The sequence below is a fragment of the Schistocerca serialis genome, chromosome 2, assembly GCF_023864345.2.
Source record: "Schistocerca serialis cubense isolate TAMUIC-IGC-003099 chromosome 2, iqSchSeri2.2, whole genome shotgun sequence".
In the NCBI taxonomy this organism is placed as follows: domain Eukaryota; kingdom Metazoa; phylum Arthropoda; class Insecta; order Orthoptera; family Acrididae; genus Schistocerca; species Schistocerca serialis.
In genome coordinates, this window is record NC_064639.1 from 565,236,716 (window position 1) to 565,254,486 (window position 17,771).

Sequence of the window (17,771 nt, forward strand, 5' to 3'; positions counted from 1 at the left end):
AGCATCTTGTATGGGCAGCACATGTCAGTCGGATGGATAAATGCTGATGGCCTTTGAAAACTATGGATTATACTCCCTGGGGAAGACGCCCATAGAAAGACCAAAGAAGAGATGGAGGGATGGAATCTATGAGAACTTGCTGCAGATTGGAATAGAGAATGATTGGCGCCAGGAGACACAAAATAGAGCCCAGTGGAGGAAGAACCTTTTAGCAGCGCAGGGTCTTCTGGGCCTGATCGCATAAAGTAATGTAAGTAAGTGCTGACCACGGAGAAGCCATCGGACGTTGGCGTGCTAGAAGAATACCGCTGTGGTTATAAACTTTGCAGCTACTCATGGAGGTACAGTGTGGGCTGTATTTATCATATATCAGCGAGACTTGGTAGATATGCTACTGTGTTAATGTGGAACCCATTTACGCTGAAAAAAGATTAATTCCAGTTTTGGCCACCAGGTTCAAATCTGGCGCTGTACACGATTTGTATGACGGTATAACATACATGCTAACATTTGACAAACCGTAACGTGAGTGAAGAGTATAGCTATCGAGAAGAGAGGCCGTACACTGTTAGTGAAACTGTTTGACATGGATGGCAGCAATTACATTGCTGCATTGAGAGAGTATCGTCAACTGAAAGGTCTGAGGAGACACCCGATGTCATTAAGCGGTTAAAAGAAGATGTTAACGAAATTCGAAAACACACGTCAGCTTGATAAAGCACCTGAAAGAGGAAGGCGTCCTATCCCATTGGAAGTTGTTAACGAGGTTCCTGTTGCTGTAACTAACCATTCAGCACATGTCCCAGGCGGTACTAGTGCTCGTACAGTGTCACGAGAATTGTCCATCCCGTGATCAATAGTACGGAAAGTTTTGCGGTGTGTGGCACAATGCTAACCGTACAAAATCTAAACTGTGCAGCAACTCAAACCTCATTCTGAATTTGCTCTTCGGTTTCTGATACGGATCGAGTTTGATGGCATGTAGCTGGACAATATTAAGTGGAGTGGTGGGGCACATTTTGCACTACAGGGAGCAGTGAATACACAGAAGTGCCGAAACCGGGCTACTTTTAAGTCGCGTGTTATACATGAAGAGCCATTGCAGACGCTCTATGTGACTGTATGATATGGATTCACAAGCATCTTTGTTCACGGTCCGTTGTTGTTTGAAGAGGATACCGTGATGTCTGTGTGTTGTCGAGGCCTTTTTGTGCAGCATGTGATTCCAGCATTGAAAGAGCGCAACTTTGTGGTAACCACTGTTTTCATGCAAGATGGGGCGGCACCTCATGTCGCTTGCCCAGTGAAAGATCTGCTTAACGCAATCTTCAATGGACGTCTTAGCTCTAGATGTTTTTCAGATGCATGGCCTGCAAGATCACCTGATTTGAATCCATGTGATTTTTGACTTCTGGGTATCCAAAAGAATACTTTTACCAGGAAACGCTCGGTCTTTGGCTGATCTGGAGAACAGAATGCAAGAACACGTTGCTCAGTATCTACCGGAGCTGCTGTGAGCAACTGTTGATCACGTTTTACAGATGAAGCATCTGTCGACGTCTCCAGCGCTCATATTGAGCAAATTGTTTAACTGTCGGCTTATAACAAAATCAACAATACACCTTACTCATTTTTTTGACCTTTTTTGCCCACGTCCAGTTCCTAACCCGTTACATATGGAAACATTTCTGTGCGTTTTCTTGCATTCGCAGGGAGAAATTTGAACCTCGTGGTCAAAACTGGAACAGTTTTTTTTTCTCTCTCCAGCGAAAATGTGTTCTGCATTAACGCATTAGTGTATCTACTAAGTTCGACTTAACACGATAATTACAGCCGACACTGGACGTCTGTGAGTAGCTTCACTTCAGATACAACCACCCGCCACAATCTGCATGAGCGAGCTCGATTCCAGCCCACCACCAGCAGTTGAAGGTGAAGCTTTGACAAAGCCAACCACTCGCGCTGACGAAACGTCAAAAAAGTCATCAAACCATTGTTAGCTGAAGAACCCGTGACAGAAGCGAGCAACTAATTTGTCAACAAATGGCCACGAAAATCTTAATAATTTTGTACTTTACGGTGCCAGAGGGTTTTCGGACTGTCATCAAGAAGACGCTGGAAGCAACAATAGACGGCTCTCTTGTCAAGTGATACAGTAGTTATCACCAGGGTTTCCAATAGGCATTCGGCAAGAGCTACATCGGCCCAAAGCGACACTGGCATCGGGCGGTTTGCACTATGAGCCAATGTGACCCATACTACCTTACACTCGTACACCTGTCGGATATTTCGTTATTTTCTATCCTTCTCAGTGTTGCAGTTATAATTGCGACCAATAAATTGAAATATAGATAAGAACAGAAACTTTTTCCTCTGAGTAGTTTTCTACGCTTGTTTAGGCAAATAGGCTGGTTTAGGCTCGTTTAGGGTCGTTGGGCTGGTCCCCAATTTCCGCCTCAGAAAACGCAATACAAAAACAGTTGGAATACAATCTGACGCAGGACAAAGTTTACACGATTCACGACTTCCTTCGCTTGGGGGGACGTGAAGGGTATCCGGCCGCAAAAGTCAAATAAATATAAACCCGTTAAATTTTAAAAATCTGTCAAATTTTGACAGCCGAGTCCGAACTAGACGGGGCTAACGCTAACAAAGAAGAAGAATAAGACAGAAAATTCTAGTGATTGCTGAGTACGAAAATAAAAAGTACATTTTTCCTTCATCGATGCTCATCTGTAACCGTAACGAGGCCTTCCGCTGCGACAGGTTCAGCACGTGGGCGGTGATCCTGGGAGGCATCCGCCGCAGCGGCAGCGAGTCTGGCCGCGTGACCATCAACACCAGGTCGACGACGGTGCACTCCGGCTACAACGCCAACACGCTCAACAACGACATCGCCGTCATCTTCCTGGGCACCAACGTGCAGCTCAGCAGTAACTCCACACGTGTGGCCATAATTTAGCGTACACACAAATAAAATTGAACTGTTTTTGACACTGCTTAAGAAAGAATATACATATATTGTCTGGTTTTTTGGACACGTCTAAAGAAAGACAGACACAATTTTTTGATCCAGCAGCCACTATGAATTAAGACGCCAAGGAAAGAGGGACATTGGCTGCAAGCGGGCATTGAGTTAAACAATGGGGAAAGTTGAAAATTTGTGCCAGACTGGGATTCAAACCCAGGTCTCGTGCTTACAAAGGCAGATGAACTGACCACTGCACCATCTGGACACAGTGGTCACACCACACGCCAGACCGAAAATCTCAACTTACACACCCACTACTCATGTAGTGCCAGTTGCCTATTATCCTCACTACTGCGGTATTTCGCTGATTCTTGGAAGAGTTCAAGTCTGGTATAAATCCACACTGTAGAGATTGTTGGCGGTTCTCATCTTAATCATAGATACGTGTTTTCTATTCTTCCTGACAATGATCTCTTAACAGGAATCGGCAAAATGCCGTGAGTAATGAGGGAAACGGGCAAGGGGCGCTACATTAGTAGGGTGTGGAGAAGTAGAGACTTTGGGGTTGACGGGAGGAGTTCTAGCGTACTCCGTGCAGCTGAGCTGGCTAGCTCTGTGTGCGGATGGTGTGGTGATCAGTGCATCTGCCTCGTAAGCAGGAGACTCAAGTTCGAATCCTGGTCCAGCACAAATTTTCATCTTTCCTCTTTGATTTAAATCAATTTCCGCTTGCAGCCAATGTCTGATTCCTTTGTGTCTTAACTACTTAAGAATGTTCCGAAGTGACATCTAACGTGTGCCAAGCAACCTATAATTATTATATTTAGTTCTGTACGTGGACATAAGAATAACACAGTGAAAAGTGCTTAACACGAAACTGAAGGGGTTGAAAAATCTTTTGGAGTTAAAGGAATTCCCTGTTAAACGATGAAACAAAAGAAACATTGGAGTTTAATGCGTGATCATTACAGATAGAGCATGGACTCGGATTACAGAATGAAATCGACAGTGCCCTTTTCAAAGCAACCATGTCGACATTTGCCTGGAGCGACTTTGGAAAATCACAGAAAACCTGAATGTGGATGGCCGGACGCGTTTTAGAACCGTCGTCTTCCCGAATGAAAGTCTACTGTGCTAAGCACTGCGATATCTTGCTCGTCAGAAATTCGACTTCCTGCTAAAGTTTACTCTTGTAGGTGCAAACTGTTTTTTGAAAGTTTATAGTGAGTATGTTACTGAATTTTGAAGTATCATTTCCAGCATCAAATTTTCCACGAATTATTCGATATCGTCCATCGTTTTATCCATTTCGCCACTCTAAAGAGCTTTCAAACAGCTAAGCATCTTTTTAATGATGTTCTGCGTTTATGATATGTTTGAGACAGGAACTGCGGTATTAATCGTCAAATTCGTTGCCGTCCCCTTAAAATCCTCCACGGTGTATTGCTTCATCATGTTACAAAATACTTAAAATGCTAAAATAGTAAAGTGTGAGACGTTTTGGATGTGATGTAGCGGCCTACCTCAAGGCGTTGATTCCTTTGAGAGGTGACTGCTTGTGTATGTTACGTTACTGAACCTATCACGATACCACCGAGGTCAAATTTCTTAGATTATTTGACCCTAAGACAACACTGCTCTGTTTTAGGAGTGACGCGATGGAAATGTATGCAGAACTGGCTTCGTGTTTCCGCCAGTCACAGCGGGGAAACGAGGTTCCCATCTACTGCATCAAGTTCATCGAACAAGAATGTAAATGTCATGTGACATTGTTGATTGGGAAATTCAGCCGCCTATCGACAAAGGTATTGTTAGGCTACATCGGCAAAGTTCTGTGAAGGTTCTTATCCGCCTTGGCTGCAGGACTACTGCAAAACCACTCCCGCCCCAAGGATATGGTATAATTCCCAAGAACAGCCTGCCAAAAATACGAACCCAGTGATCGCTTAATACTTCCTTTGCGTGTGCTGGCCCCGTTTCTTGCGGATATGCGAGTTGTGTGTGTATTAGTAGAGTGTTGGTGAGTGTAATGGTGATACTGAACGCCCTTGCCGGCCACGGTTCTAGGCGCTTCAGTCCGGAACCGCGCGATTGCTACGGTCGCAGGTTCGATTCCTGCCTCGGGCATGAATGTGTGCGAAGTTCTTAGGTTGGTTAGGTTTAAGTTGTTCTTAGTTCTAAGGGACTGATGACCTCATATGGTAAGTCCCATCGTGCTCAGAGCCATCTGAACCATTTTGTACGCCCTTCTAAAATATTTCCCAAAATATTTCATTAATTGTCTTTCACGTTAGTAACGTCCATTGAGATCGCAACATACGTAATGCACCCCCCCCCCCCTCCCATTTCACTGATGGAGAATTCTTGTGCTTCGATACAGCTACAAGTAAGTTTTGTGTAATGCCTTGATCGCGCGATTGCGGTTTTGTGTTCCTCGTAGGCAATACAGAGACTGCTCAGAAACATTCTGAAAAGCCTTTAAGCGCGTTGCAGGGTATTTGTGCTGTGAAATAACTGTTACGAAAAGAGATTCGATACGTTGCTCGTTTACAAGTTAATTAGCGTTGAAGTTAGACAATCAGGCGCAAATTCAAGCGGCTCGCCAGATACAATAATTAGTCGTTCTAAAGGCATAGGTTATAGCGCACTATACGGCTCAGCCTTTGGTTCGGGTTTGATCCTTACTACCCACGTCCAATTTTTGTACAGCTATCCTAATCGGGTTCAGGAAACCAAACGAAGAACATATTTAACGACATCGTCTCTGGCGGGCCCCTTTAATCTACGCGGGCAACGGACCGACAGGCTAACTTCATTGCTAATTAACTCGGAAACGGCGTGAGGTACCGGACTTCTTTCTAGACAGTCAGTTGCCAGCATAAGCTACCCTACAACACCCTTTCAAGTTTTCTATACTGTTTCTGCCCATCCTGTACAAGCTCTATAGCTATTAATTTAATATCGTGATGTTCTGGACTATCATCAACCATAACTATGACTTAATCTTTTTTGAAAGTCGAATTTGGAAATCCAGTCTGTCAATATAACAACCACCATCCACAACGTTTTACTGGTCTCTTATTACTTAAACATAATGGTTTTAAACTTGTCTCATGGAAAATTACTACCTTTTTGAGAGCCATCCGAATTGCATCCTATCAATACCATAGACCTATCTTTAAAGAGTTTTCTTCCCCGTGAATGATGGCTTTATCGGGTGAATGATTGTAAATGCAGCTCCTTTCGACTGTGTTGGAAACATTTTTCGCTTCATATTTGTAGTTGTAGTAAAAATTTTGAATACTGTGGTGTTCACTTTCTTTTACAATCTGAGCAGCCTGCATACGCAAAAAATTCAATATTAATTTGCTACACTAACTAATCAGCTTTATCCAGCAAAAAAGTGGTCTGATATGGGTGCATTCTGCGACCTAACGTGTTTGAACGAAAAAAGCAACACAGCGTGTTTAGCAGTTCTTATATTTCTCCTCCATGACTGGAATGGAAAATATTGCGCTCAAACATTGCCTTAATTTGATTTCTGTTCTTTTTAATTAACGCTGACAGTGTGCAGTTAACAAAGCCAATCTCTTTTCTCATTTTCTTTTCTGACTCTCATCTTTCATCAGTTGCCTTTGTAGCACTATTCTCATTTCAAGCAAAATTTCGATTTGTTCTGGCTCGATTTTCTACAATTGCGAGTGCAAAATAAAATTATAGCAGCTGTATACAAAAACAAATAACATGAGCAATTCTGACACAAAATTCATTGATTTCAACTCACAAAACATATAAATCGCCGAATTCTAAATGCTGTAGCAAAGGCAGTACCTAAAGACAAGTGATAACAGTAACAAGAGGAGACATCGTTTACTTCGTTCTGCCTAGCGAAAAAAAGTCAAGAACTCTGAGTATCGTCGCGACTGCAGAAATAAGGTGAGACTATATTTGTTCATCTGAAGATGAAGAGTTAAAAAAAGTATGAAATTACTCCGTATTTTGTCGTGAACGCAGTTTTATTTCATGCTAACTGATTTTCCGTGTTAAACATATTTGCGTAAACCTTTTTTCGCTGAATTTTAACTTTCAGAGAGCACACTGAAATCCAGAAGATCGTATGCAGAATCTTCCAAATGATTTTTCGTAATCGCAACACAACCAGCACTGTGTTTCGTTGCTAATACAGAGCGGTTCGGGAACAGTCTGAAAACCTTTTAAGGGTTCAAATGGCTCTGAGCACTAAGGGACTCAACTGCTGAGGTCATCAGTCCCCTAGAACTTAGAACTACTTAAACCTAACTAACCTAAGGACATCACATACATCCATGACCGAGGCAGGATTCGAACCTGCGACCGTAGCGGTTTCGCGGTTCCAGACTGTAGCGCCTAGAACCACACGGCCACTCCGGCCGGCGGGTTGTAAGGGTTTTGAAGGGAAGGTTGTGCTAAGAATTGTTATGAAAAATGCTATACGTGGCGCCGTTTCCGAGTTAATTGTTGGGTAAGTTAGCCAATCGGTCCGTTGCGGGGCGGAAATTCAAGCAGCCCACCAAAGACGGTGTTGCTAAATGTGTTCTTCATTTGGTTAGCTAAAACCGAACAAGAGAGCGATACAAAAATTGGACATAGGTAGTAAGGATAGAACCCAAACCAAAGCCTGAGCAGTCTCGTTCGCTATCATCTACGCCATGAGGACAACTGGCACTTAATTGCATCTGGCGAGCCGCTTGAATTTGCGCGCTCAACGGCCTGATTTGCTAACATCGATGATAATTAATTCGCAAAAGATGCGGGTGTCGAACTTGTTTTGTTCACAATGATTTTTCAGCACAACCTACCCTGAAACACCCTTAAAAGATTTTTAGACTGTTTCTAACCAGCCTGTATAAGAAGTCGTATGTTTTTGCTGCCACTATATTAAAAATAATGAAGTAAATTGTAATATTGTGGCAATATTGCTGGATAATAAAAACTCTGATTGAATATAAAACACGGATTAAATAAGTATCAAATGCCTTGTTACCGAGAAAGGTATAGAAAATCACTGAATAATTGACTATAGATATACTACGCACATTTCAAGAAAACTCGCCATATCTTACAGAAAACAGCTACCAATGTAGGCAGGAAAGACAAAGAAGCGTCATTCTGCACTTTTACAGCACCCAAACAGTCACTTTATAGCGCAGTACTCGATTAACACGTTAAGATGCTTTACTTCTAACGATAACGGAGCGTAGATAATTTATACATCTACCTCTTCTTTCTAGGATGCTACTGCCACCCTGCCACGGAAATCAGTTTCCTTTGTTGGTTGATACTTGAGAGTACTTTTACATCAGTTTTATAATTTTCAGCAGAGCATGCAAATTTAAGTGTTATTTCTCACTTTTTAAAATGTGGAAACTGAAACATCACACGGCACAAATTTTGACTTGTCACTAATAGATTGTACATACATCTGTACGTACTACAGGTGACGTTCAAGGAATTCGCAATCTGCGAACAAATTTCGTGACATTTAATACAGCCGTGGATTGTCAGCATTGCCTTTTCCTTCAGACATGCAAAACAAAATAAGGATTGCGTGTCTAGATGGGCTAAAAACTACGACAATAGCGTTGCTTTCTCCATGTTGCGGGAATGACATTATGTGCGTTAGTGATTGTTGACAGTGTGGCATAACGAGGTTTAAGTTCAAAAAATGGTTCAAATGGCTCTGAGCACTATGGGACTTTACTTCTGAGGTCATCAGTCCCCTAGAACTTAGAACTACTTAAACCCAACTAACCTAAGGACATCACACACATCCATGCCCGAGGCAGGATTCGAACCTGCGACCGTAGCGGTCGCACGGTTCCAGACTGTAGCGCCTAGAACCGCTCGGCCACCCCGGCCGGCTGGCAGTGGTCACAATGGTCTGGCTGATTAGTTTGTATCTACGAGTATATCTTGTACACCTGACATCAAACAAATTGGCAATCTGAGAACAAGTGTCGTAATGTTTCTATTTGAGTTTATTGTACCTTTACTCTATAATATATGCCTTTTTTGAAGAAAAAATTCTGATTCCTATGTCTTTTTCGTTATGTATAACCAACGAAATTCTTGGTTTGAGGCGTAATCCTTTTATTTTTGATGCTTGTCTTAAAAACATCGGCCTGCACTTGATTTACAGGTTCTGAGAATCATTGCTTATATTCAAAAAAACATTTGTCTTTTTCAGCAGATTTTAAAGGCTCATCTCAGTGTAATTGGTCTTCACGATTGGTTTTGACGCCCCTACATAAACAGGTCCTTCATGGCTATTTTTAGCTTTGTCCCTTGTTTGTTGGAATCCACTAACAGGTTCAAATGGCTCTGAGCACTATGGGACTTAACATCTATGGTCAGTAGTCCCCTAGAACTTAGAACTACTTAAACCTAACTAACCTAAGGACAACACACAACACCCAATCATCACGAGGCAGAGAAAATCCCTGACCCCGCCGGGAATCGAACCCGGGAGCCCGGGCGTAGGAAGCGAGAACGCTACCGCACGACTACGAGCTGCGGACAATCCACTAACAGGCACTGATTTTTAGATAGTTTAGCTGATCTAACTGATTTACACAGAAGTTCTATGAACATGAAGCTATTCTTTTAAACGAAACATCCAAGCTATGTCTTTTGCAGGAATATCAGTTACAAGAAATAGCACGACAAATGTCCATTGAAAATGCATCGTGTCTTTTAATTCATATCGTTTTATCATCTACAGTTAAGGTCGAAATAAATGGCATAGGAAATTTTCTGGACTAGTACTTCTTAAAAAACAGAGACCGTGCGCGATGGTTTGCACTTAACAGTATTTATTTAAGTAGTTAAAAAAGTTTGGTTTCTCACAAACTGTGAGTTGAGTGCTGACATTTTTCGAATTCATTGTAATTATTCCGATCAACGACATTTCAAAATCAAGTATATGCCGTACGTTTATTCAAGTACTAAATTCATCCGTATGTGTTGACTGTTTAGGTATTTTCATCACTAGAGATGTTTTCAACAAAGTATTATCATAGATTTTGGGAACTGATTTCTCCAGGGGTTCTAAGTATCGATTCTTCCAGGGGAATATTTGGGAATGTAAAAGCATTTTTAAACTTCCTGGTAGATTAAAACCGAGTGCAACGCCAGCACTCGAACTTGAGATCTTACCCTGTCGCTTGTGTGCCCTAGCGACTGAGCTATCCAAGTACGACTCACGAGGCCCCCCTCCCCTCACAGCTTTACTTCCTCTAGAACCTTATCTTCTACCTTCCAAACTTCACAAAAGTTCTCCTGCATACACTGTGGGACTAGCACTCCTGTAAGAAATCCGGGGCATGCGAAAGGAAACTTCCTGGCAGATCAAAATTGTGTGCAGGACCGGCTCGCAGTTTTAACCTGCCAGCAGTAGCCCACATTCCGCTACAAGGTGAATACTAATTCTAAAAAGATTTTGTTTGAATCATTTCACTGTATCTGACAAATTTTTCTATTCTTGCAGGTTACATCGCTCTGGTGAACCTGCCTTCTCGCTCACAGGCGGGCAACAGCTTCGAGGGCCAGACCGCTACGGTCAGCGGTTGGGGTCTGACTGCCGATTGTAAGTACACACTCCCGTTCACAAGTGGCGGCTTCTTGTATGCTTATACTTCATTACACCTCACCACTAAAGTCCTTGCAGAAGAATCGTAAGGCAGTTAGCGACAATAAGTCTGTAAATGTAAGACTACGTTACAACGTGTAAAATTTTGAGTGATCTGAGTAAAAGTAGCACGCCTCTGAGTAACCTCGTCAGTGCCACAAGTTTGCTTGAGGTACCTTCTGGATCAGCAAAATCAATGAGGCCCGAGAGACGAAATGTACTACTACGGTACCAGAAAGATACTGTACTCAACCTGCCGCAATAATTACAATCAGCTAACGCTAGGAACCACCACATGATCAACTGGACATGGCAGTTTCATAATTTGCTGACTGTATAAACCTACAGAAAAATACAAATGAATACTCATGAGGTACTGGCAGATAGCCAAGAATAAGTCGGAATTTGCATTTCAAAATTGATTAATAAAAAAACGTCACGTATGTAACAAGGAATACTACAGTCAGAATTGCGAAGTTTATAGAATACGGTACAGAGATACATGCTTAAGTATAACTTCTGCAAAAACTGAGTAAAGCTAACTAATATTAAATAGCGTGTAGGAGAGGTGCAGTTCATGAATACTGCCAGTTAACTTTTTGTGGAGAAGGGAACGGCGAATGCGAATTCACGCTCCAGTCAAGAATACAATAGTGTCATTGAAGAGGTATGAAGGTGAGATTCTTCTCCTAGAAGAAACTATACATGTAGTATGTGTTTTTTCGGCATAGTTATGGAACGTCTGAAGCAATTTGCACAAAATTTGGTACACATATGGCTATGTATGAGGAGACAGTTACCGACAGGGTGTAAAGTGATAACGTTTTAGTTCAGGAAATTTCAAACCAAGCTAGATACGAATAACTCATTATTTAAAAAATAATGCTGTAGCCTAAAACACGCGTAGGGCAAGGGTGTGGATCTTAAGGGGATGACAGGAAAAAAATAAAAGTAAAACGAACGAGACTAGTGTCGATACCACAGTTTCCGGGGTTCCTGGACTGATTGGTGACATTCTGAACGAAAGTTGACCATTGGAGTTGGGGGTAGTAGAAATAAGTGACTTCTGTAGCTCTGAGAAAATTCAACTAAACTTATGTCTTCCTATATCAGTAAAAAAGACCTGTGATACCAGGATGCCCCCATAGTTCTCCGGGTAAGACATGAACATCAGAGTAGTGGAATAAACTGTAAGTAGAATGTGACGATTGTAGTGTCTAGGGTGAAATACTGGAGTTGTAAGGTGGAAGCAAAAGCCACATTAGCATATAGAAGGAATCTATTAGTGTCAACAATTAAGCTAGATTTGGAGAAGACTGTTCTCAATAGTGCTACAGTTTAACTTGTTCATGTAAGACTGCAAAGAAAAGAACCATTAATTTTTTGTAGCAGGTGCCTCATAAGGATGTTACAATTTAAGTTAACAAATGAAATAGGTAATGAGGACGTGTTAGAAAGGATAAAAAACAACGAAATAAATCTGTAGAATATTGATAAGAGAAGAATCGTCGGATGACAGAACATGTGATCGGGCATTATTAAAATGTAAAAACTGAGGAAAATTGGAACCTTCAGCGCTGACTGTTGATAAAGATCGGTAAAACAAGAGTATACAGAAACAAAGATAAGAATATGAAGACTGCGTCCATGTAAGGCTTATGACTGTAAAAATGAGATACTAACCACTGGTTTTGGCTTTGCGGCTTCAGTGTACACATCGCATCTACTTCGTGCTGCTTATAGAATAATTCTTTTCTGGAAGATGCAGTGTACATTTCGCATTGGAAGGTCATCAGCTAGCGTAGATTAACCAGCAATCTTTAGCGGATAATCGCCTCTGTTTAACACATGAGAGAAGTTTATATTGTATATTCGAACTCGAACTCAAACTTATGATTCTCTGTTATTGCACTACCAGTTCAATAACAAGCCTCATACCTTGAACTTGTCATTATTGGTTCTGTTAATACTCACTTAAATGTTAGATTTGTGAATAAAACCTAATATTATGTGACCCCTGTTGGTCTAATAAAGCAATACAAACAAATTATGTATGTGATGGGAAATATATAATATGAATACATCACATTGATTTATTGACTGTGTTGGGCCCGCTAGCTGCTTTGCATTATCTGTGAAGTTTCGTGACGTAAAATCATAAAGAACTTATGTAATAAAATGGAACACTTGCAGACGTCCATTCGATGTTATTTATTGTGTAATTACCAGTTTCGGTGATTCATTATACCATCTTTACGCCTTAACTGTGTAAACTCCAATCCTATACACGAACCCATCAGTGGCCAACATCTACGAACTGTACAGACAGCGATGTTGTGTCTGCAACTAATAACTAAGTTGTTGGCTGGAGTCACGACATCGCTGTCACAGAAGTCTACAGTAAAGGGTTCATAGATGTTGCCCACTGAAGGGGTCGTGTGTACGACTGGAGTTCACACTCTCAGAGTCAGTTACGGTCTGAATATGGTGTATTGAATCACCGAAACTGGTAGCTATATAATAAGTAACATCTAAAGGACGGATGCAAGTGTTCCATTTTATTACGTAAAGCAAACCTCCAATCAGAAGGACGGACAGACAAAAACCATAAAGAACTGTCTTGGCAACTGAACAGTCAAACGGCAGCTTGATGCCACTAGTGAGGCTATCACCTGTGACAGCATTCGGGAAGGGTAAGAGGAGGCCGTGTGGTGTGTTTCCAGACGGCAACACGGCCAGCACGCTGCAGTACACGACGCTGAGCGTCATCTCTAACTCGCTCTGCCAGCAGTTTTTACAAGCTGACTTAACAAGACGTTTTCGATTACCGTTTTCTTATCAAGTGCCTTAAGCAGCCCCATCTTTATTTTAAGCGAAATATCAATTTATTTCGTCCCGATTTATTTCGAACTGCACGCAGAAAACAAATTTACAGTGCCTGCATCCAAAAACAGAAAGCACAAACGATTTCAAAATCCACTGATTTCGACTCACAATTTACCGACATAAACACAGTAATAGCGAATTTGAAATCAGAGTGAAATGTTTTGATAATGGCAGTACCCAACGACAAGCGCTAACAGCAAAAACAGATGCGATCATTGTTTACTTTGTTCAGCCTTATGAAAAGAAAAAGTCAATCTGGGTCTCACGATTGCAGAAAAAGAGTCTGTCAGCATATCACAAAAATTTCCCTTTCAGAGTTAAGAGAATGTGTGAAATTATTTCGTACTTTGTCGTCAACGCAGTATTCGTTTATGCTAACTAAACTGATTTTCCGGGGTCAGCATTTTCTCATCATTGTATTTTAACTCTTCAAAGACAGGCCCACTACTGTGAAATGCAGGTGATCTTATTTACAGTCTTAGTCACAACACTACCAGCGCCGCCGTGTGCTATTAATGGCGCTTTCTTAAATCTACAGGGTGTTACAAAAAGGTACGGCCAAACTTTCAGGAAACATTCCTCACACACAAATAAAGGAAAAATGTTATGTGGTCATGTGTCCGGGAACGCTTAAGTTCCATGTTAGAGCTCATTTTAGTTTCGTCAGTATGTACTGTACTTCCTCGATTCACCGCCATGATTTCATACGAGATACTCTACCTGTGCTGCTAGAACTTGTGCCTTTACAAGTACGACACAACATGTGGTTCATGCACGATGGAGCTCCTGCACATTTCAGTCGAAGTGTTCTTACGCTTCTCAACAACAGATTCGGTGACCGATGGATTGGTAGAAGCGGACCAATTCCATGGCCTCCACGCTCTCCTGACCTCAACCCTCTTGACTTTCATTTATGGGGGCATTTGAAAGCTCTTGTCTACGCAACCCCGGTACCAAATGTAGAGACTCTTCGTGCTCGTATTGTGGACGGCTGTGATACAATACGCCATTCTCCGGGGCTGCATCAGCGCATCATGGATTCCATGCGACGGAGGGTGGATGCATGTATCCTCGCTAACGGAGGACATTTTCAACATTTCCTGTAACAAAGTGTTTGAAGTCACGCTGGTACGTTCTGTTGCTGTGTGTTTCCATTCTTTGATTAATGTGATTTGAAGATAAGTAATAGAATGAGCTCTAACATGGAAAGTAAGCGTTTCCGGACACATGTCCACATAACATATTTTCTTTCTTTGTGTGTGAGGAATGTTTCCTGAAAGTTTGGCCGTACCTTTTTGTAACACACTGTATAGCGGTAAATTTTCTTGTTGTGAGCCTGTTGCTGGATAATGCAAACTCTGCCTGACGACAAAACGTGGATTAAATAAACGTCAAGTGGCTCATGTCTGAGAGACAATCACAAACGTAATTGGTGCTCAGTTGACTGCAGGCAGATACATATTTCAAGCGTGACATCTTACAGAAAATAGTTACTGCCGTGAGCAGGAAAGAGAAGAAAAGGTTATTCGAATTTACTCAGCAGTCAGGCAGTCACTTAGGTCCGCAGTTCTCGATTCCACCACGATTATATGAAAACCTTTGTTTTTGCATTTAGAGGGAGTTCTCAGCCAAATCGCTGGGGCACCGCCTCCGTGCCGCTCGTACCCAGCCTCGGTAAGCTCCGACATGTCTGTTTCTCTCACTTGGAGTGCTGCTCTCAAGTTTGTACTTGCCGTGCTGCTAGTGTTCTCTAGTTGCGTTAGCATCACCCCTCCTTCTGTTGTGCAAATAAATTCCTCCTTTGCTTTTCTAATCTGTTGAATTACTCTTCGGTGTAGTAGTTAGTATGATCGCAAATAAACAGTGCTAATAAGACCCCTGAATTCCATGAGTCTCCGGCTGCAAGTATACTGTCAGGCTATAAAATCGGCGTCTCTCGTAGATGCCCTGTGATAATGTTTGGCGCTGATCCAAAGCATCAACCTGCCTTCACTGGGAATTTGTCTTACTGCATACGCTGGGAAATTGCAGACTGACCCTAGACCCCCTGCCTTCCCTCTGTCCTGTGTCAGGACACGACAATTATAAATGAAATAACGCATTACACTGATGTGATATTCTATACTATTTATCACACCGTCTGACGAAAAACTTGAAGCACCCAGAAGGAGAGCAGCAAACGAAATGAAACTTCACGGATCGAGAGAGTATGTGACGGTATTTCGATGATTACAAAATAGTCAAAAAGTACGAGCCTACGTAACAGTATGACGCTGCACCCACCCTGGCCTGGTTGCACGCACTCATTCATTTGGGAAGCCATTGTACCCTCCCCTGGGGTACGCTGCCCCATAATTGATGTACACTATGTGATCAAAAGTATCCGGACGTCTGGCTGAAAATGGCTTCGTGGCGTCTTCCATAGGTAATGCTGGAATCCAATATGGTGTTGGCCCACCCTCAGCCTTGATGACAGCTTCCATTCTCGCAGGCATACGTTCAGTCAGGTACTGGAAGGTATCTTGGAGAATGGCAGCCCATTCTTCACAGAGTGCTGCACTGACTAGAGGTATCGATGTCAGTCGGTGTGGCCTGGCATGAAGTCGGTGTTCCAAAACATCTCAAAGGTGTTCTATAGAACTCAGCTCGGGACTCGGTGCAGGCCAGTCCATTACAGGGATGTTATTGTCGTGTAACCACTCTGATACAGGCCGTGCGATATGAATAGGTGGTCGATGGTGTTGAAAGATGCAATCGCAATCCCCGAATTGCTCTTCAACAGTGGGAAGCAAGAAGCTGCTTCAAACATCAATGTAGACTTGTGCTGTGATAGTGCCACGCAAAACAACAAGGGGTGCAAGCCCCTCCATGAAAAACACGACCACACCTTAATATAACCGCCTCCAAATTTTACTGTTGGCACTACACACGCTGTCACATGACGTTCACTGGGCATTCGCCATACCTACACCTTGCCATAGGACCGCCACATTGTGTACCGTGATTCGTCACTCTACACAAAGTTTTTCCACTGTTCAGTTGTCCAATGTTTACGCTCCTTACACCAAGTGAGGCGTCGTTTGGCATTTACCGGCGTGATGTGTGGCTTATTAACAGCCGCTCGACCATGAAATCCAAGTTTTCTCGCCTCTCAGCTAACTGTCATAGTACTTGCAGTGGATCCTAATGCAGGTTGGAATTTCTGTGTATGGTCTTCCTATTACACGTTACGATCCTCTTCAACTGTCGGCGGTCTCTGTCAGTCAGCAGATGAGGTCGGCCTGTTCGCTTTTGTGCTGTACGTGTCCCTTGACGTTTCCACTTCACTATCACATCGGAAAAAGTGGACCTAGGGATGTTTAGGAGCGTGGAAATCTCGCGTGCAGACGTTTGACACAAGTGACATCCAATCACCTGACGACGTTCGAAGTCCGTGTTCCGCAGAGCGCCCCATTCTGCTCTATCACGATGTCTAATGACTACTGAGGTAGCTCATATGGAGTACCTGGCAGTATGTGGCAGCACAATGCACATAATATGAAAAACGTATATTTATGGTGGTGTCCGGATACTTTTGATCACATAGTGTAAGTCGTCCTTGATATCCACTGGGTCAGAGTGGACGTCCGAGCTGGTCCCATACTTGTTCTATCGGGGGAATATCTGGGGATATTGGTAGTCGCGGGAGTACCTCAACATCACGGTGATAGTTCATAGAGATACGGGCTACGTATGAACGAGCATTGTCCTGTTGCAAGAAATGGTATCACGATAAGGTCACATGAGCGGTAACACAAGTCCGTGGCGTACTGTTCTGCCGGCAGAGTTCGCTCGATCACTACCAAATGTGTCCTGAAATCATAGGCAATTGCTCCCCACATCATGACGCCAGAAGTAAAACCACTTTGTTCCCCAGTATGTTGAAAGATAGGGGCCCCTGCCCAGGTCAAAATCATACTCACCGGCAATGGTTGTCTTGGGTAGTGGATGACCACAATGCGACGCTGAACATAATGAGGCGTCATTCATTAGCAGTCCATGATACCCGGTCATGACACCACTCCAAAACCGAGCCGTTTGTGTTGTGGTGTTAATGGCAGCCTACACATGGGACAAGAATTCCCTAGTGCGACTGCTGCCAGTCTCCGACCTATAGAGTGGGATGAGACAGAACGTTGCAGCGGGTCCATTGCTTGCTCTCGGACCGCAGTATTTAACGAAACGTATTCTGAAGTATAAAGTAATTAC

General features: G+C 42.7%; 1 protein-coding gene across 1 annotated transcript in view; it reads left to right on the forward strand.

Moving 5' to 3' along the window:
- Positions 1–17,771, forward strand: part of LOC126456223 (brachyurin-like) — a 63,767-nt gene that overhangs the window by 20,097 nt on the left and 25,899 nt on the right. Inside the window, exons 2-3 of the mRNA XM_050091976.1 lie at positions 2,767–2,933; positions 10,497–10,595. Coding sequence (XP_049947933.1) covers positions 2,767–2,933; positions 10,497–10,595 — 266 coding nt within the window. The remainder of the gene's footprint in view (positions 1–2,766; positions 2,934–10,496; positions 10,596–17,771) is intronic.